General features: G+C 44.4%; 1 protein-coding gene across 2 annotated transcripts in view; it reads left to right on the plus strand.

The window, feature by feature from the left end:
• COL5A1 (collagen type V alpha 1 chain) overlaps positions 1-15,174 on the plus strand; it is a 133,127-nt gene that overhangs the window by 15,476 nt on the left and 102,477 nt on the right. For both annotated transcript variants that reach the window (XM_059486138.1, XM_059486139.1), the window contains exon 2: positions 10,293-10,460. In XM_059486138.1, the coding sequence (XP_059342121.1) occupies positions 10,293-10,460 (168 nt within the window). The remainder of the gene's footprint in view (positions 1-10,292; positions 10,461-15,174) is intronic.

Genomic DNA, 15,174 nt, shown 5'->3' on the forward strand with positions numbered 1-15,174 from the left:
ATTTTTTGGCACATTCCTGCCCCTTGTCTGCTCCCCAAAACTGTCCCAGGGCCATGGGGACATTGGTGGCCATCCCAGGGCTGGGCTGGGAAGCTGAGCTGGTTCTGGTGCTTGGGGGGAAGTGTTGATGCTTTTGGGGTGTGAAAACCTCCATTTTTAGGTTGATAAATCAGGTGTGTAATTAAGCCTTAATGAGGAACGTGGGTGATTAAGGAGAGCTCTGCTGCTTGCTCAGAGCTCTCCCTTCACTCTCCCTGACTCCTGTGACCCTTGGTGTTATCACCCTGCTTATCAGAACAGAGGAAAAGAAATCCACAGGGGATTTTGGGAGCCTTTGAAGCATTTAGAGGGATAATGCCAAGGTAAACTCCCAGTGCTGTGGAGAGAGCAGCTGAACAAGGGGTGGATGTGGCAGGTATTGATTTCTGTGCTGCTTTTTTTCTCTTCTGTGTCAGGTATTGGTTTCTTTGCTGCTTTTTGCTCATCTCTTTCCAACCTGCTGCTTTTTTGCACCCTTTGCAAGGGTGAGAATGAGGTGGGCTCTGCTTGTTCTGGAGTCAAGACCTGGGCAGAGAACAAATCAACCCCAATCTGTTCAGAGCAGCCATGTGGGAATTGATCCTTTGGAGCCAAAAATCTCCTGTGGGGCTGCAGAATTCAAAATCTCTCAGCCCTGGGGCTTTGGGGCACTGATTTTGATGCTGGAGGTGCCCAAGGTGGCTGTGCTGGATCTTGTTTGTGTCTCTGTGCTGTGATTTCACTGCTCAGCACCGTGAAAATGAATGGGTTTGTGCTGTGCTCTTAGAGAAATGTGATTTTTGTGTGTGTGTGTTCTTAGAGAAATGCGATTTATTTATTTTTATTTATTTATTTTTATTTATTTTTATTTATTTATTTTTATTTTTATTCATTTATTTTTTTTTCATTTATTTTTTTTTCATTTATTTTTTTTCATTTATTTTTTTTCATTTATTTTTTTTCATTTATTTTTTTTCATTTATTTTTTTCATTTATTTTTTTTCATTTATTTTTATTCATTTATTTTTATTCTTTGGAAGCTGTGGCTTCCAATCTCTTAGAGCCAGGTTCTGCCAGCCTCATTAAAGAATTAATACAGAGCAAATTGGGATTGTTGGAAAGCAAAGCCATGTGTTCTTCCTCAGTGATATTTAGGATTTAGGGTCTGGAAGAGTTCTGTGGGAGATTCTGCACAAAACCTCCCCTCTAAAAGCAGATTTATTTCCAAAGCTGGGCTTTGTTTGTTTCCCTTTCGAGAATTCAGGTGTTGATGGCAAACTGGCTCTTCAGTGTTACCAAAAAACCAACATTAAATCAAAATGTGGTCACTGGTCCTTCCCTGCAAGGCAATATTGAGTTTTATCTTTTTTAAAATAAATTCCAAAAAAATTGGAAGGGATTTAGGAACAAGCATCTGAAGCAATGATGGGAATGTTGAGTTTTATATATTTTTAATAGATTCAAAAAAATGGGAGTGATTGAGGAACAAGCACCTGAATGAATGATGGGAATGTTGATTTTTATATCTTTTTTAATAGATTCCAAAAAATTTGGAGTAATTGAGGAATGGGCACCTGAAGCAATGATGGGAATGTTGAGTTTTATCAACTCAGTGATGGGAATGTTGAGTTTTAGATCTTTTTTAATAGATTCCAAAGGAAAAAAATCCCCTTTTTAATCGATTTCAGAAAATTGGAGGGGATTTAGGAACCCCCACCTGAAGCAGTGATGGGAATGTTGAGTTTTATCAACTCAGTGATGGGAATGTTGAGTCTTATCCCTTTTTTAATGGATTTGAGGAGATTGGAGGGGATTTAGGAACCAGTACCTGGAGCAGTGATGGGGATTGGAGGCTGGAACATCAGGAAGCGAAATCCTCTCTGGAGACTCAGCACGAAGGGATTTAGGTGTTGAAGATTTGCTCAGATTGCTGAATTTCGTCACATTTTGTGTGGGACTTGAGAGTCCAGGTCTGCTTTGGGTGCCCTGCAGGAAAGGCTCATCCCAAAAGAAGCAGAGGGGCCTAAAAATGTCAATTCCAGGGGTTTTGTTGAGGCCAAAGATGCCAATTCCAGGGTGTTTGTTGAAGGCAAAAATGCCAGTTCCGGGGTTTTTGTTGAAGCCAAAAATGCCAATTCCAGGGGTTTTATTGAAGGCAAAAATGCCAGTTCCAGGGGGTTTGTTGAAGCCAAAAATACCAGTTCCAGAGTTTCAGCCTTAACCAGCCACGAGTGGGCATTTCTGACCCTTTTCCCATCACTTTTCCATTTCTCTGAGCCCTCCCTGCTCCATCCCATGCCCAGTCCCATTGGGATTTATTTTCCCAGGGGAGCAACAAGGCTGAGACAAATCTCTCCAGCCCCAGCAGCACTGACAAGGAGAGCTCAGAGATTTTTTATAACTCTCATTGGCCCCTAATTAGATGTTTGATGCCAAAGTAATGATCATAAAAGGCTCTTTATTTCAAACAAACCCATGTGAATAATTCTGTAAATATTTGTCTGGGCCAGCCTTGGGTTGAGTCCTGGGAAATTTTTTTGGATGAAGATCTTGGATAGTTCTTGTTGGCTTTTTTTTTTATAGGAGCATATTTCAATTTTTTGAGATGCTATCTTTGGGTTTGAGTCCTGTGTGGAGAATGGAAGACCTGAAATGACATCTCAGCTCTTAAATGCAGCAGATATTTCCAATGTCACCTTGTAACCAGTTTAATGGGGAATATCTGAAAGGAGGGAGGGGAAGGAACGTGCAGCTGTGACCCAGATTTCCTAAAATCACCCCTTGCAACCCCATCGTGGCTTCCAGGCAGATGGAGCCAGGATTTTATAGGAATATTGGTGAGCAGAGATCCATCAGCTCGTGGATTGGGTGTGAGGGATGGGGTTTGGGGTGGCTTGAGATCCCTGTTTTGGGGTTTTGGACCCCTGTTTTGGGGGTTTTGGATCCCTGTTTTGGGGGTTTTTATCCCCATGGAGAAGTTTGGATCCCTGTTTTAAGGGTTTTTATCCCCATGGAGGGATTGTATCCCATGGAGAAGTTTGTACCCCATTTTGGGGGGTTTTATCCCCATGGTGAAGTTTGGATCCCTGTTTTGGGGGTTTGCATCCCCATGGCGTGTTTGGATCCCAGTTTTGAGAGTTTGGATCCCATGGAGACGTTTGATCCCTGTTTTGGGGTTTGTATCTCATGGAGAAGTTTGGATCCCTGTTTTGAGGTTTTGGATCCCTGTTTTGGGGATTTTTATCCCCATGGAGAAGTTTGGATTTGTATTTTGGGGGGGGGGGGGGTTTATCACCATGGAGAAGTTTGGATCCTTGTTTTGGGGGTTTGGATCCCATGGAGACGTTTGGATCTCTGTTTTGGGGTTTGTATCTCATGGAGAAGTTTGGATCCCTGATTTGGAGGGTTTATCCCCATGAAGAGGTTTGAATCCCTATTTTGGGGATTTGGATCCCATGGAGAAGTTTGGATCTCTGTTTTGGGGTTTTTTTATCCCCATGGAGGGGTTTGGATCCCTGTTTTGGGGGGATTTGGATCCCTGTTTTGGGGGTTTGGATCCCCATAGAGGGTTTGTATCCCATGGAGAAGTTTGGATCCTGTTTTGGGGTTTGGATCTCATAGAGAAGTTTGGATCCATGTTTTGAGGGGTTTTTATCCCCATAGAGGGTTTGGATCCCATGGAGATGTTTGGATCCCTGTTTTGGAGTTTGGATCCCTGTTTGGAAGGTTTGAATCCCTATTTTGGGGGTTTGTATCCTATGGAGAAGCTTGAATCCCTGTTTGGGTTTGTCTCCCCTGCAGAGGTTTCTATCCCTATGAAGTGGTTCCTATCCCACGGCAGGTGGGATGGGGAGGGAGGAGCCGGCTAATTAGCTCAGTAATTAGCTGTGATTGTAATGGAGATGCCGCTGGGGGTTGCCTTTCTCCCCTAATGACCGAGGAGCAGAGATCACAAAGCTCTATCTAAGCTGGGCAGGAGTTCCTAATCCCTCTGGATGTGCTCATTTAATGGGAACAAACCCTCTCCCTGAACCAAGGGGATGAATCCCGGGATTTTAATGCAAAAACCCCAAAAAATGCCATTTCTGAGCGAGGAAATACACCTTGTATTTGTGTTTTATTTATAATAAATTTTTTAAAAGGGAAAGGAATAGGAGCTGGATGTTGTGCTTGGATGAGCTTGTTTGGGATCACCAGCTTCTGTATTATCATAAAATCCTCCACTGGCCTACAGTAAAATAACATTCCTTGGTGATGTTCACATGAAAATCCATCTAAACACCTAATTGGGAGCAAGACCTGCTGGATAAATGTGGATTAGAAGTGAGAAAATCACTGAGAATGGGGAATTGGGGTGGTGAATTTCTCCCTGCCCTCAAAGTCATCCCTTGAGGGCATTGCAGCTCCTTGGGGATGAAATTCAGTCAATTCTGGGCTTTTTTTCCTCATTTTCTTCCCCTGAAAGCAGCAACTCAGTGTGGGTTATGTAAACTCAGGAATTAATGCTCCTGAGGAAACTTTGGGAAACAAGCTTCAGAAACACTCCTCATGAAGTCAAGCAGGTATTAATTTGAAATTTGCCTGCTGGCTGTATTTTTTTTTTTTTTTAAGGAGAATCAGATATGAACTAAATAACTAAATGCACAGAGCTGGTTGGTTTAAGCATCTGCAGGAAATAATTGGTTTTACATTTCTCTCCCCGTGTCAGAATAGTGGAGCGTAGAGTAGGGCTGGAAATAATTCAAGGTTGGGATTTTTTTTTAAAAACCATCCAATGAAATATTTAAAAATGAAATTACTTCTGCCTGCTCCCATTAACTTTGCAGACAACTGCGAAACCTGCGGTGCATGAAAATGGATTTCTGTGTTTTTGGGAGCATCCCAGCCGGGTTTTACCTGGGGTGGGGCAGTGCCCGGGGGGGATTTGCTGCCTTTGAAGTGGTGATGGGATGTGCCAGGCTGAGCTCAGCCGGGGTTTAGCGGGCTGGAAGTGATGCTAATTCTGCAGGTGCTTGTGTTAATGTGCTTAATTAAGCTCAGGGCTGGCTCATCCACTCAGCAAAGGGCTGGGAAGGCTGGAAAAAAGGACTTTATTCTGGTTATTTACACCAAATTTCTGCATTTTGGCTGATTTTTCCAGATTTCTTGGTTTAGAAAAGATGCTCCTTGTCCTTCTTGGGTCTTGTGTCTCACACCTCATCTTTCAGTACATCCTGGTCCCATTTCTCCAGCACCTTCCCCTGAGTGCTGCTGGAAGATGCTAAGAGGGAACAAAATCTTTTGCTGTGCTGTTTTCCTGGGCACAAAATCCCATTTAAAAGTGGTTTGGTGATTCTTTTTGATACCCCCGAAGTGCTGAGAGATGTGGTTTAGGTTATCCTATAAGGTTGGAGCATCCTGCTGTGCTTCCACTGGGTCAGGAGGGGGGGGAAAAACCCCAAAATTGTTTTCACTCTGTTCCCAATGTGCCCTGACACCCATGGAGGCTGCTGGCTCCGTATAAATTCCATTTAAATTCCATATAAACCCCCACAGGCATGAGCTGGGGTTTCCTGGGTGTTGGACACCGCCCTGAGTGTGTGGGGTGGCTCCAACCTGGGGCAATAATTCCCATTCCAGTGACACCCTTGGCATGCAGGGTGACCCTCACCCACATAAAACAACGCAGAGGGGTTTGATTTTACAGGGAAAATCTCAGTTTAGCTGCTGATTTTGGGGTGGATTTGTTCAATTTTGAGGGAGGCCTTGAGGAGGAGGCCGCTCTTAGGCCAGCTCTCCTTTATTCCTTCCCCTTTTCCAGAAGATTCTGCCAGCTTTGGATGCTTCCTTGTAGGAATAGCTGCTCTGCCCCCCATTAAAACCAGTTGCAAAGCTTCTTGTTGATTTTAATGTGCTGCAAGCCTGGGCCCTAATTAAGCCTTGCAGGGCTTTAAGTGGTTGATTATTACAAATTGCTTTGAAAATGCTGCTGCTGTCCCAGTGCCAGATTGTCTGGGAACGCTGGGACTCTTCAGAGCAGAGAGAAAAGGTTGGAATTTCCTTTTCCACCTTCAGGTGCAGGAGGTTCTGTGCTTGGGAATGAACCCCATGGCAGGGGAGGGAAACTGGGAAAGGCCTCACTGGGACCCCAGGGGGAGAATTAATTCCTAATATCCCAAATAAACCTGCCCTGAGTGGGTTCTGAGCCATCCCCCATTGTCAAAAGTCTTGGAAAACCTCAATGTTCCATCTCCAGAGAGGTGCCGAGGTTTCCTTGGGAAGCATGGCAGAATCCTTGGATGTGATTTCCAGCTCTTGGAATTCTCTGGTTTTACATCCTCAGGTGCTCCCTGAGGGCTGAGGCAATCCAGGGGCCTTGAAATGATTTTTGGCTGATTTTTAGCTGATTTTGTGTAAAAGAACCAGAGCCTGGGGGTGGGTGAGACAAAAATTTCACCCCTTTTGGCTGGTTTTAAGGAGCTGCTCCTAAATCCAACTGTGGATCTGCTGAGGGAGGGAGTTTGGAGCTCTCACAGCTCCCAAAATTCCACCCTCAGTGGTTCAAAGGGCAAAGCTCCTGCCAGGAAGGAAACTGGGGCTGGAGCACTTCCCAAAATGTCACAGTGACCCAGAAATTCCTGCTCCGTGTGCAGGGGGGAGCTTGGAGAGCTCTGCCTTGTGGGATAAAATAAAAAAAAATATCTCTCAGCACTTCAGGGGTATCAAAAAGATCACAAAACCAGTTTTAAAAGGAATTTTGTGCCCAGGAAAGCAGCACAGCAAAGGATTATTTTCCCTCCCAGCATTTTCCAGAAGGTGCTGGAGAAATGGGATCAGGATGGGGTGGAAGATGAGGTGTGGGACACAGGAGACAAGAAGGACAAGGAGCATCTTTTTTCTAAACCAAGAAATCATGAAAAACCGGCCAAAATGGACAAATTTGGTGGAAATAACCCAAATAACCAGGAGCAGGGAAAGGGAAGTTTTGTGCCTTGCACCCCCAAACCCTTTAAGGACACCCCAACCCCTGTCCCTGTTCCCTGAGGGGTTTTCATGTTTTTTTTCCCAGGATTTGTGCAATAGGATGGAACAGCTCCTTGGAAAAGGTGAAATCCCCAGGGTGGGTGCTGCTGAAAATCCCGAATCTCTTAAAACAAGCAGGATTTCTGCTGTCCTTGAACAGGGCTGGGATTTCCCCCTCAAATCCTTGACATTTTCCTGATTTTTGGGCATTGGATCTGTAAATTTTGCAGATTTTAATGATATTCTATGAAGGAAAACTTTGCTCTTTGCTCACTGTTAACTGCTAACACCATGGCTTTGTTACAAACCCAAATGATTGATTATTTAAAATAAAAAAAAATTATAAAAAAGGATTTCTGCACAAAGGAACAGGGATTATTTGATTCTTTGGAGTCTGTGAGCTGCTCCAATGTCAGTTCTGGGTTTCTTTCTTTTCCTTTTGGGATTAGATGTAGGATCCTTCCAATCTGACTCTGCATAATGGTTCCCTTTGTTCCCAGTTGGGACTATTTGGGCTTTTTTTAAAAGAAAAAAATAAATAAATAAGGGGATATCATGAGTCACTGGTGGAATATTCTGCAATCTGGAGCAGTGTGAATTGACACAGCTCTGTGGTAGCTCTTGGGAGGAGCAGATGGATTCTGACCCTTTCCATAGCTGCCTTTTCTATTTTTTAATTTCCTTTTTTTAAATTTAAATTAAAATTTTAAATTAAATTAAATTTTTAAGTTTTTTTTAAATTTTTAAAATTAAAATTGAAAAATAATTTAAATTTTTTTTTTTAAATTAAATTTACTTTTTTTTTTTTATTTTTAACGCCTTCCTAAGGAACAACCTTCAATATCCACAATCCTGCAGCTCACATTCTTCAATTCTCCTCCTTAAAATGCCTTTTCTCTCTGCCCAAATAAATAATTGTGTTTTATTGGGCTGCTGGGATGCTGAAGAATTTAAGAGGCTCTGTTAAGCCCATCCAAAGGATGCAGCTGGGGCCTGATATCCTTATTTTAGGCCCTGTTTTATTTTAGCCTCTGCCACCCTGTTTTAGTCAGTTATTCTCAGGTCAGCTGTGGTGAAAAGTGTTTAGATAAGGAGTCAAAATTGTTGAAATCCCAGGAGGCTGAAAAGGAGACTCCCAGCTCCATAAAAAAGCATCATTGAGGGGAAGCAACTTTGAGTCCTGAAAAAAAAAGAATAAAATAAAATAATAAAAGCAAATAAAGTTGCTTTTATTTCTTCTGGATCTGCCACAGGAACTCTAGGAATAATAGAATATCCCTAAATTAGGATAGAATATATAAATACCTCTTGGTTTTAATTCCAAACTTAAGCCCTGATGTTCAAGGCAACCTCTGGGGAGTGAGAAACCCAGAGCACAGGGAAAGGGCTGGGCCCTGCAAAGGCAATAATTGGGTGTTTATTTAGGGCTAAAAATACCTTGGAAAAGGATTTTTAGGCTGGTAAAGCTGGAAGGGGAAGGGTTTATTTGGGACAGCAGTCCCTGTGCCCTGGGGATTCTCTGCTTCTTCCTGGAGGGACCCTGACCTTGGGTAGCTTTTGCAGGTTGGGATTGAAATTTGGGGTTCACCAAGGGCTCCTCATGTCCCTCCTCATGCTCTGACCCCTCATGGCTTGGGGTGGAAAACACGTTTTTTATGGGACAACTTCTGTGTGACACTTTTCTTTTTTTCCCATTAAAAATCTGGAGCAGCTTCTGAGTGAGGGTAGTGAGGCCCTGGCTCAGGTTGATCAGAGAAATTTTGGATTCCCCATCCCTGGAGGTGTCCAAGGCCAGGCTGGACAGGGCTTGGAGCACCCAGGGACAGTGCAAGGTGTCCTGAAATTGTTTTCACTACTGCTGAAATGATCCTTACTGGGTTTATGTGCTGGGAGATAAATGGCAATTTTCTGGTTTGTTCATATCCAACAAAAACCATTCCAGCAAATCTGCATCCCTGGGCTGCAAATCCCCAGCCTGGTAAATGGTGAGGAAGTTGCACCTGGAATGAGCTGGGAATGCTTTTTCATTCTTCACTTTATGGCACACAAACCCCAGCGTGACTGAGAGCTGCACCATAAACCCCTGAAGGGTTTTGGGGTGTCCTTTCTGCTCCAAATCCGAATACGGAAGAAAATTCTCCCATTCCAGGCTGCCCACCCTTCCTGCAGACCCCAAATGTCTCAGTCAGGGCGCTGAAACAACAACAGGGCAGCTGTGCACAGAAATTTGTGTCTCCAAGTGAATTTTTTTTCCATTTTGAAGGGTGGTGGAAGGCGAAAAGTTGAAGGAATTCCCCTGGATTTTGTCAGGTTTGGGTTGGGAGAGACCTTCAAGCTCATCTCATTGGAACCTTCCCTAGACCAGCTCAATTTAGAATTCCCTGGAATCCAGACCTTGCTCTGTTTAAAAACATGATTTTTCCTTTTATCCAGTGCTGCCCAGTTCCCTGCACTGGGAGAACTGGGAATGTTCCTGATGAGCCTCCTTAACCCAGTGACAAACTCTGTGGGATGGGGATTTAATTAAAGACCTTGAAAAATGAGATTTGTTCTGAGGTCTGCTGCCTGCAATTTGTAACTTTGCAGGCGCTGGGAGCACAGATATGCACAGGGAACACATCAGTGACTTATGGCAGAGCTTTGGGGGTGTTCAAGGTGTTAAAAATCATTCTTAGAGGCATAAATATGGCTTGGATTAATGACTTCTGGCTGAGGCTGGGGTTTGCAGTGTGCTCTGCAGCTCCCATCTTGCACTGAATTTCCAGGGCAACGTTTCCATTGGGTTCTTGGGGTTTTCTGTAGGGTTTTGGTTTGTTTAGGGTTGTTCAGTTTGGTTTGATATTGGTTTTTTTGTTTGTTTGTTTGTTTGTTTTTGAGGGGAGAATAATATTTAATTCTTTTCCTTATATTCCCTTGGCCAGGGAAGATGGATTTAGGAGGGGAAAGCAAAAATTAGGATGGGGAAATGAAACTTTGGATAATTATTGAGGGAAGAAAGCATTTCCTTGGCCTGCAGTGTTGTGCTGAGCTCTGTGACTGACAGGTGTAATGGACTGAAATGAAATCCTTGTTTGTTATTGCACATATCCTGAAGGATCAGAAAGGTTTAAGGCATCTTTTCCTCTAAAAATTTGCCTTCAAGAACAGTGGGGGAAGGAGAGTTGAAAGCACATTTCAGCTGAGTTTGAGGTTGTGACAATTGCCTGATTTGGAGGCCAGCAGTGCCACCCCTGTTTGTCTCCTAATTCTTCTTTCTCCTTTTCTCTTTGCAGCTGAACCTGCAGACCTCTTGAAGGTGTTAGATTTTCATAATTTACCTGATGGTATCACAAAAACCACGGGGTTTTGCACAAGCAGAAGATCCTCAAAAGAAGCAGACGTTGCTTACAGAGTAACAAAAGATGCTCAGCTCAGTGCCCCAACAAAGCAGCTGTATCCTGGTGAGTCCAGCTTTCCATTTGCCCCATGGAAATGTCTGATTCCTTCGTTTCCCCAGTGTGTTTGCAGTGGTTCTGCTGTTTCAGGGGCTGCAGATTTCCAGCCATCAATTAATATCCTTTTATCCCAGTGTTTGCACGAGGTGGTGGCTGTCACTGCAGAGGAGGTGGCCAGTGCCATCTCTGCACTGGCCACTGGAAAATTCCCCCTCTGTCACTCTCACAGGGTGGGGACAGAGCAGAGGAGCTCAGGTGTGATGGTGTTCACAGGGGTCTTAGGATGAGAGAAGAGGATCTGACTCCATGTTTCAGAAGGCTGATTTATTATTTTATGATACATATTACATTAAAAATATACCAAAAGAATAGAATAAAAGGTTTCATCAGAAGGCCAGCTAAGAATAGAATAGCAAAGAATGATAACAAAGGTTTGTGTCTCGGACAGAGTCCAAGCCAGCTGACTGTGATTGGCCATTTATTAGAAACAACCACATGAGACCAATCCCAGATGCACCTGTTGCATTCCACAGCAGCAGATAACCATTGTTTACATTTTGTTCCTGAGGCCTCTCAGATTCTCAGGAGAAAAAATCCTGGCAAAAGGATTTTTCATAAATGATCTCTGTGACAGGAGGAATGCTGGGGTTGGGCATGGCAGGGCTTGGATGAGAAAAGTGGAAGGGAAGGGAAAGGAATGTGATGAGGGCAATGTGTGACAGGCTGGGCTTCATTTCATGGGCTACCCTTACAAAGGAGCTGCTCAGTCTGGCCTAAAACTGGGTTTAAATGTCTGCAGAAGGGCAAACCAGACTCAAAATTTGTCTTTACTGCTGTCCTGGGCAGGGAAGTTCTTTCTGATCACAGATAAAATCATTGTGTGCCCAGCTGGACAGGCTGTGCCTTCTGTCCCTTCCTGTCATGTTCCTGAAATGCCTTAAAACTGCGTAGTCCTGCCTGGTCACTTTGATGTGACAGAAACCAAATGGCGCTGAACTGGAGGGGTAAAAACAAGGCTGGAATGTTCTGGATGATTTTTTAATGAGGGATTGGATCACAGGAGGTCTGACATAGGGGACACAGGCACAGAGAGATGAGTCCTGAAGAAAACAGAGTCCTCATCCCTGGAGAAAACTGAATCCTCATCCTTGGAGAGAAATGAGTCCTGGAGAAAACTGAATCCTGATCCCAAAGGAGAACTGAGTCCTGGTCCCTGGAGAAAATTCAATCCTGGTCTCAAGAAAGAGCTCAGTGTTGAAGATTCTCTTGGTTGTCTCTTTTGTACCTTATTGCTTTTACATCCTCATCCTCACTGAGTTCTTGATTTGCATCTTCCTTGGATGAGAAGATCAGGATGCAGTTATGGAGCAGCTTTTCCATCGTTTCATCTCTTGGACCCCCATGGGGTGTTTGAAGCAGCTCAATCCCACTGTGAAAACTCCAGAGTCCTTGAGGCCTCTCTGCTGCTTGCTCAGGAAATGGGGAAGGGCCAAGTGAAGCAATTCCAGTGATTTCCAGCAGATCCATGGATGTTTCATCATCTCTTTAACGAGATGTGACTTCAGCTGCCACCCCTAGATGAGAGAGGGGATAAAGATAACAAGGAAATTGCAGGGCAGTGTCCCAGGGCAATGTGGTTTTAGGGCTTTTGTGTCCCCAGGAGGGTGGGTTGGAGCAGAGCTTTCCCTCTCTGCTCCACAGCACCCTTGGCAAACGTGCTCTGCACAGAATATTTCCTGCTAATTAGAAGCTGGTGCTTTTCTAAGATGTAATTTCATGGGCTTTGCATTCTGCTGCCCCAGCCAGCAAAGCAAGATGTATGTGTGTGTATATATATATACACACACAAAACTTGTTTTTTCATGCTCAAAAGAGTGAAAAAAAAATATCTGCTGAGGTGCTTTTTGTTGTGGCTCCCTGAAGAAGTCCTGCTTCCCAACAAAATCTGTGCTTTTCCAGAAAGAAAACAAGAGAAAAAGAAGCAAGAAAGGCAAGGGTTCCAGTGGCAGCCAGCAAAATGTCATTGTTGTGCTTCCATCAAATTTGCAGTTGTCATTTGCTTTCTCAGAAATCTGTTAGAGCCTGAACAGTCACCCCTGAGACAAACAAGTCACTGCACAGCTGAGAGTCTCCTCAGCTGAAGGAAAAGGCCAGAAATTGGTGACACCATGGGAAACCAGCTTTGCTTTGAAGAGGAAAGGTGTAAAGGCTCAGGAAATGCCACTTTTCTCCTTGTGTTTGTGTCAGGAATGGGATCAGCTCACTGCTCTTCTGATTTCTCCTGTTCTGCAGCCCCAGACCAGGAGCAGGACTGGTTTAGGCTCTGCTTGGGTACCCCTGGATTAGAATGAAGGTTTTAGGAGCAGGATTCTGGTGTGGGCTCTGTTTGGCTACACCTGGATTAAGAGAAGGTCTCAGGAGCAGGACTGGTTTAGGCTGTGTTTAGGTACACCTGGATTAGGATGAAGGTCTCAGGAGCAGGACTCTGGTTTAGGCTATGTTTGGGCACACCTGGATCAGGAATAAGGTCCAAACTTGCCCTGTTTTGAAGACCACAAGGTTCTACAAGACCCTTTAAGCACTGTGCTCAAGCAAGGAGCTGCTCAGGCTGACCCTGGCTCATCCACTGGAGCATCCCATGGATTCAGCCATGCCCATCCTGGAGCTCTGCAGCTTCAGCAGGACTGGGGGCTCCCCCTCGTGCTGTGGGGGGTCCCACAGGGTGGTTTTGGGAGGCTTTGCCCACGGGGTGGGAGGAGGAGGATGCCAGCCAGCCCCAGCGATGGATGCGCAGCATCTCCCAGCGTGAGCTCGTTTGAGGAGCGAATCCACGAGGAGGAATCCAACCCAAAGCCTTTGTTGGAGGGGTGTCTCCATTGTTTTGGAGAGATTTGGGTCAATTTCTCCGTGCCTGGTGTATTTATGGCCGGGTATTTATCAGTATTGGTGTGTGTGGGGATGTGTTTTCATCCCTCGTTCAGCAGCCCGGGTCATTTCTGCCTCTGACAGTGCAGGCATTGTTATTTTGCCAGGACAGCAGAGCAGTAACAGAGTAATGTCAGCTATAATTCATCCATTATGATTATTTGGGTTGAGAAACTCGCATCACCATGGAGACATTTTGATAATCATGAAAAAAAAAATTAAAAGCAGCTTTTTAATGAGTTGGCAGCTTGTCCAAGTTGAAAGGTACTGTATTGTGGGTTCATAATGAAATTTTGGACATGAACTATTTTACATAAAAGGCCCAAATCTGTAGGCTGTAATTGGAGCCAGGAAGGCGTATGGTCCTGGCTCAGTCCTCCAGGAGGGTTTGTGCACAGGGGAGGGAGATAAAGCTCAGGGAGGCACCAAAACCAGAGCTGCTTTGGCCAAATATCTGGGGCTGAGTCCTGGGGATAAATCAGAATCTAATGGCATTTCATTCCTGACTGGGAGGTCACTCTGCTGCTTCCCAAATGTTATTTACACAAGGTGAGGGGAATTAACTTGGTACAAAGTGTTTCTCCATAGGTACCCTGAGTTATCCCCCTGAAATTCTCCCTTTGGTCTGCAGCAATTCTGGTTTTGATGCAGCTCCTGCCTCGTCCCCTTCCCTGCTGTGGGCAGATAAACACATTTAAAACTTTGTTCCTAAATACTTAAATAAATACATAAACACTTTGTACCTAAAAATTAAAGCACCTCCCAGTCAGGAGATGAGCTCAGGGTTCTGTGTTTGAGCTCCAGCTTTGCTGTGGTGCCAAGAACTCCCCACTGCCACGTTCCTCATCCCCTCCCTGTGTGAAACACCCCTAGGAAAAAACCCAAACTAGTGAAGGAAATCTATTTGAAGCTTCTGGGCACTGAGCTTGGTGGTTTTTGTGGTTTATTTGGCTGCACATCTGCAGTTTAAACAGGATCCCTGTGTTCCCTGGGTGCCAGCAGTGCCACACGTGTCACAAACCCCACGGTGGGGCTGCCCCACTCTGCCCTGCCCTGCTGGGGTACAAAGCAATCCTTGGTTTGCTCCAAAGGGAGATTCCCTGCAAGCCCCACACTCTGAAATGCACATCAGGGGGGTTTCTGTGTATAATTTGATCAAGACATCTTCTTTATGAATGCTCCTGGTGGTTTTCAAGCCGCCCTGTTTGGGATGTGCATCCAGGATTTTCAATTTGGGCTCTTTCATTTCAGTCTGAACAGCAGAGAAATCCAAAGAGGGGGGAGGAATTTGGGTTTCTGCAAGAGGGTGATGCTCAGATTGAATCTTTAAATGTGTTTGCCTGGCCTTGCAGATTGACCCTGTACTGACAGAGTTTAATGGCTTTAATGGCTCCTCCAAACCTTGCAGAAATAAAGACAGAAATCACCTGTGATCAGACACAGCTCTTTCCTGACAGGAGGAAAGGTCAGGAAATGAGGTGCTGTTTAATAAGCAGACAAATTTCCATTTTCCATTGATTGCCAGATTTATTTCATTTTTCAGATATTTTTTGTGCGTCTGCAGCAACCCTGAAAGCCAAAACCACGAAATCTTCTGTTCTCATCTGGAATGAACAAATCCTGATGCAATTCTCTGCTCCCTTAAAGAAAAACCATTTGAGATTGTGTTGATGCTTGATTTCCTCTGTCCCTTTGATCACTTAAATTCATTTGGAGCACCCCATGAAAGTTTTTGCCTTGTGTCCTAAAGAGCTTTAGGGGAGCTTCTTTTGGAAGGGTTGCATGCAAAAATTAG

The sequence above is a fragment of the Ammospiza nelsoni genome, chromosome 20, assembly GCF_027579445.1.
Source record: "Ammospiza nelsoni isolate bAmmNel1 chromosome 20, bAmmNel1.pri, whole genome shotgun sequence".
In the NCBI taxonomy this organism is placed as follows: Eukaryota; Metazoa; Chordata; class Aves; order Passeriformes; family Passerellidae; genus Ammospiza; species Ammospiza nelsoni.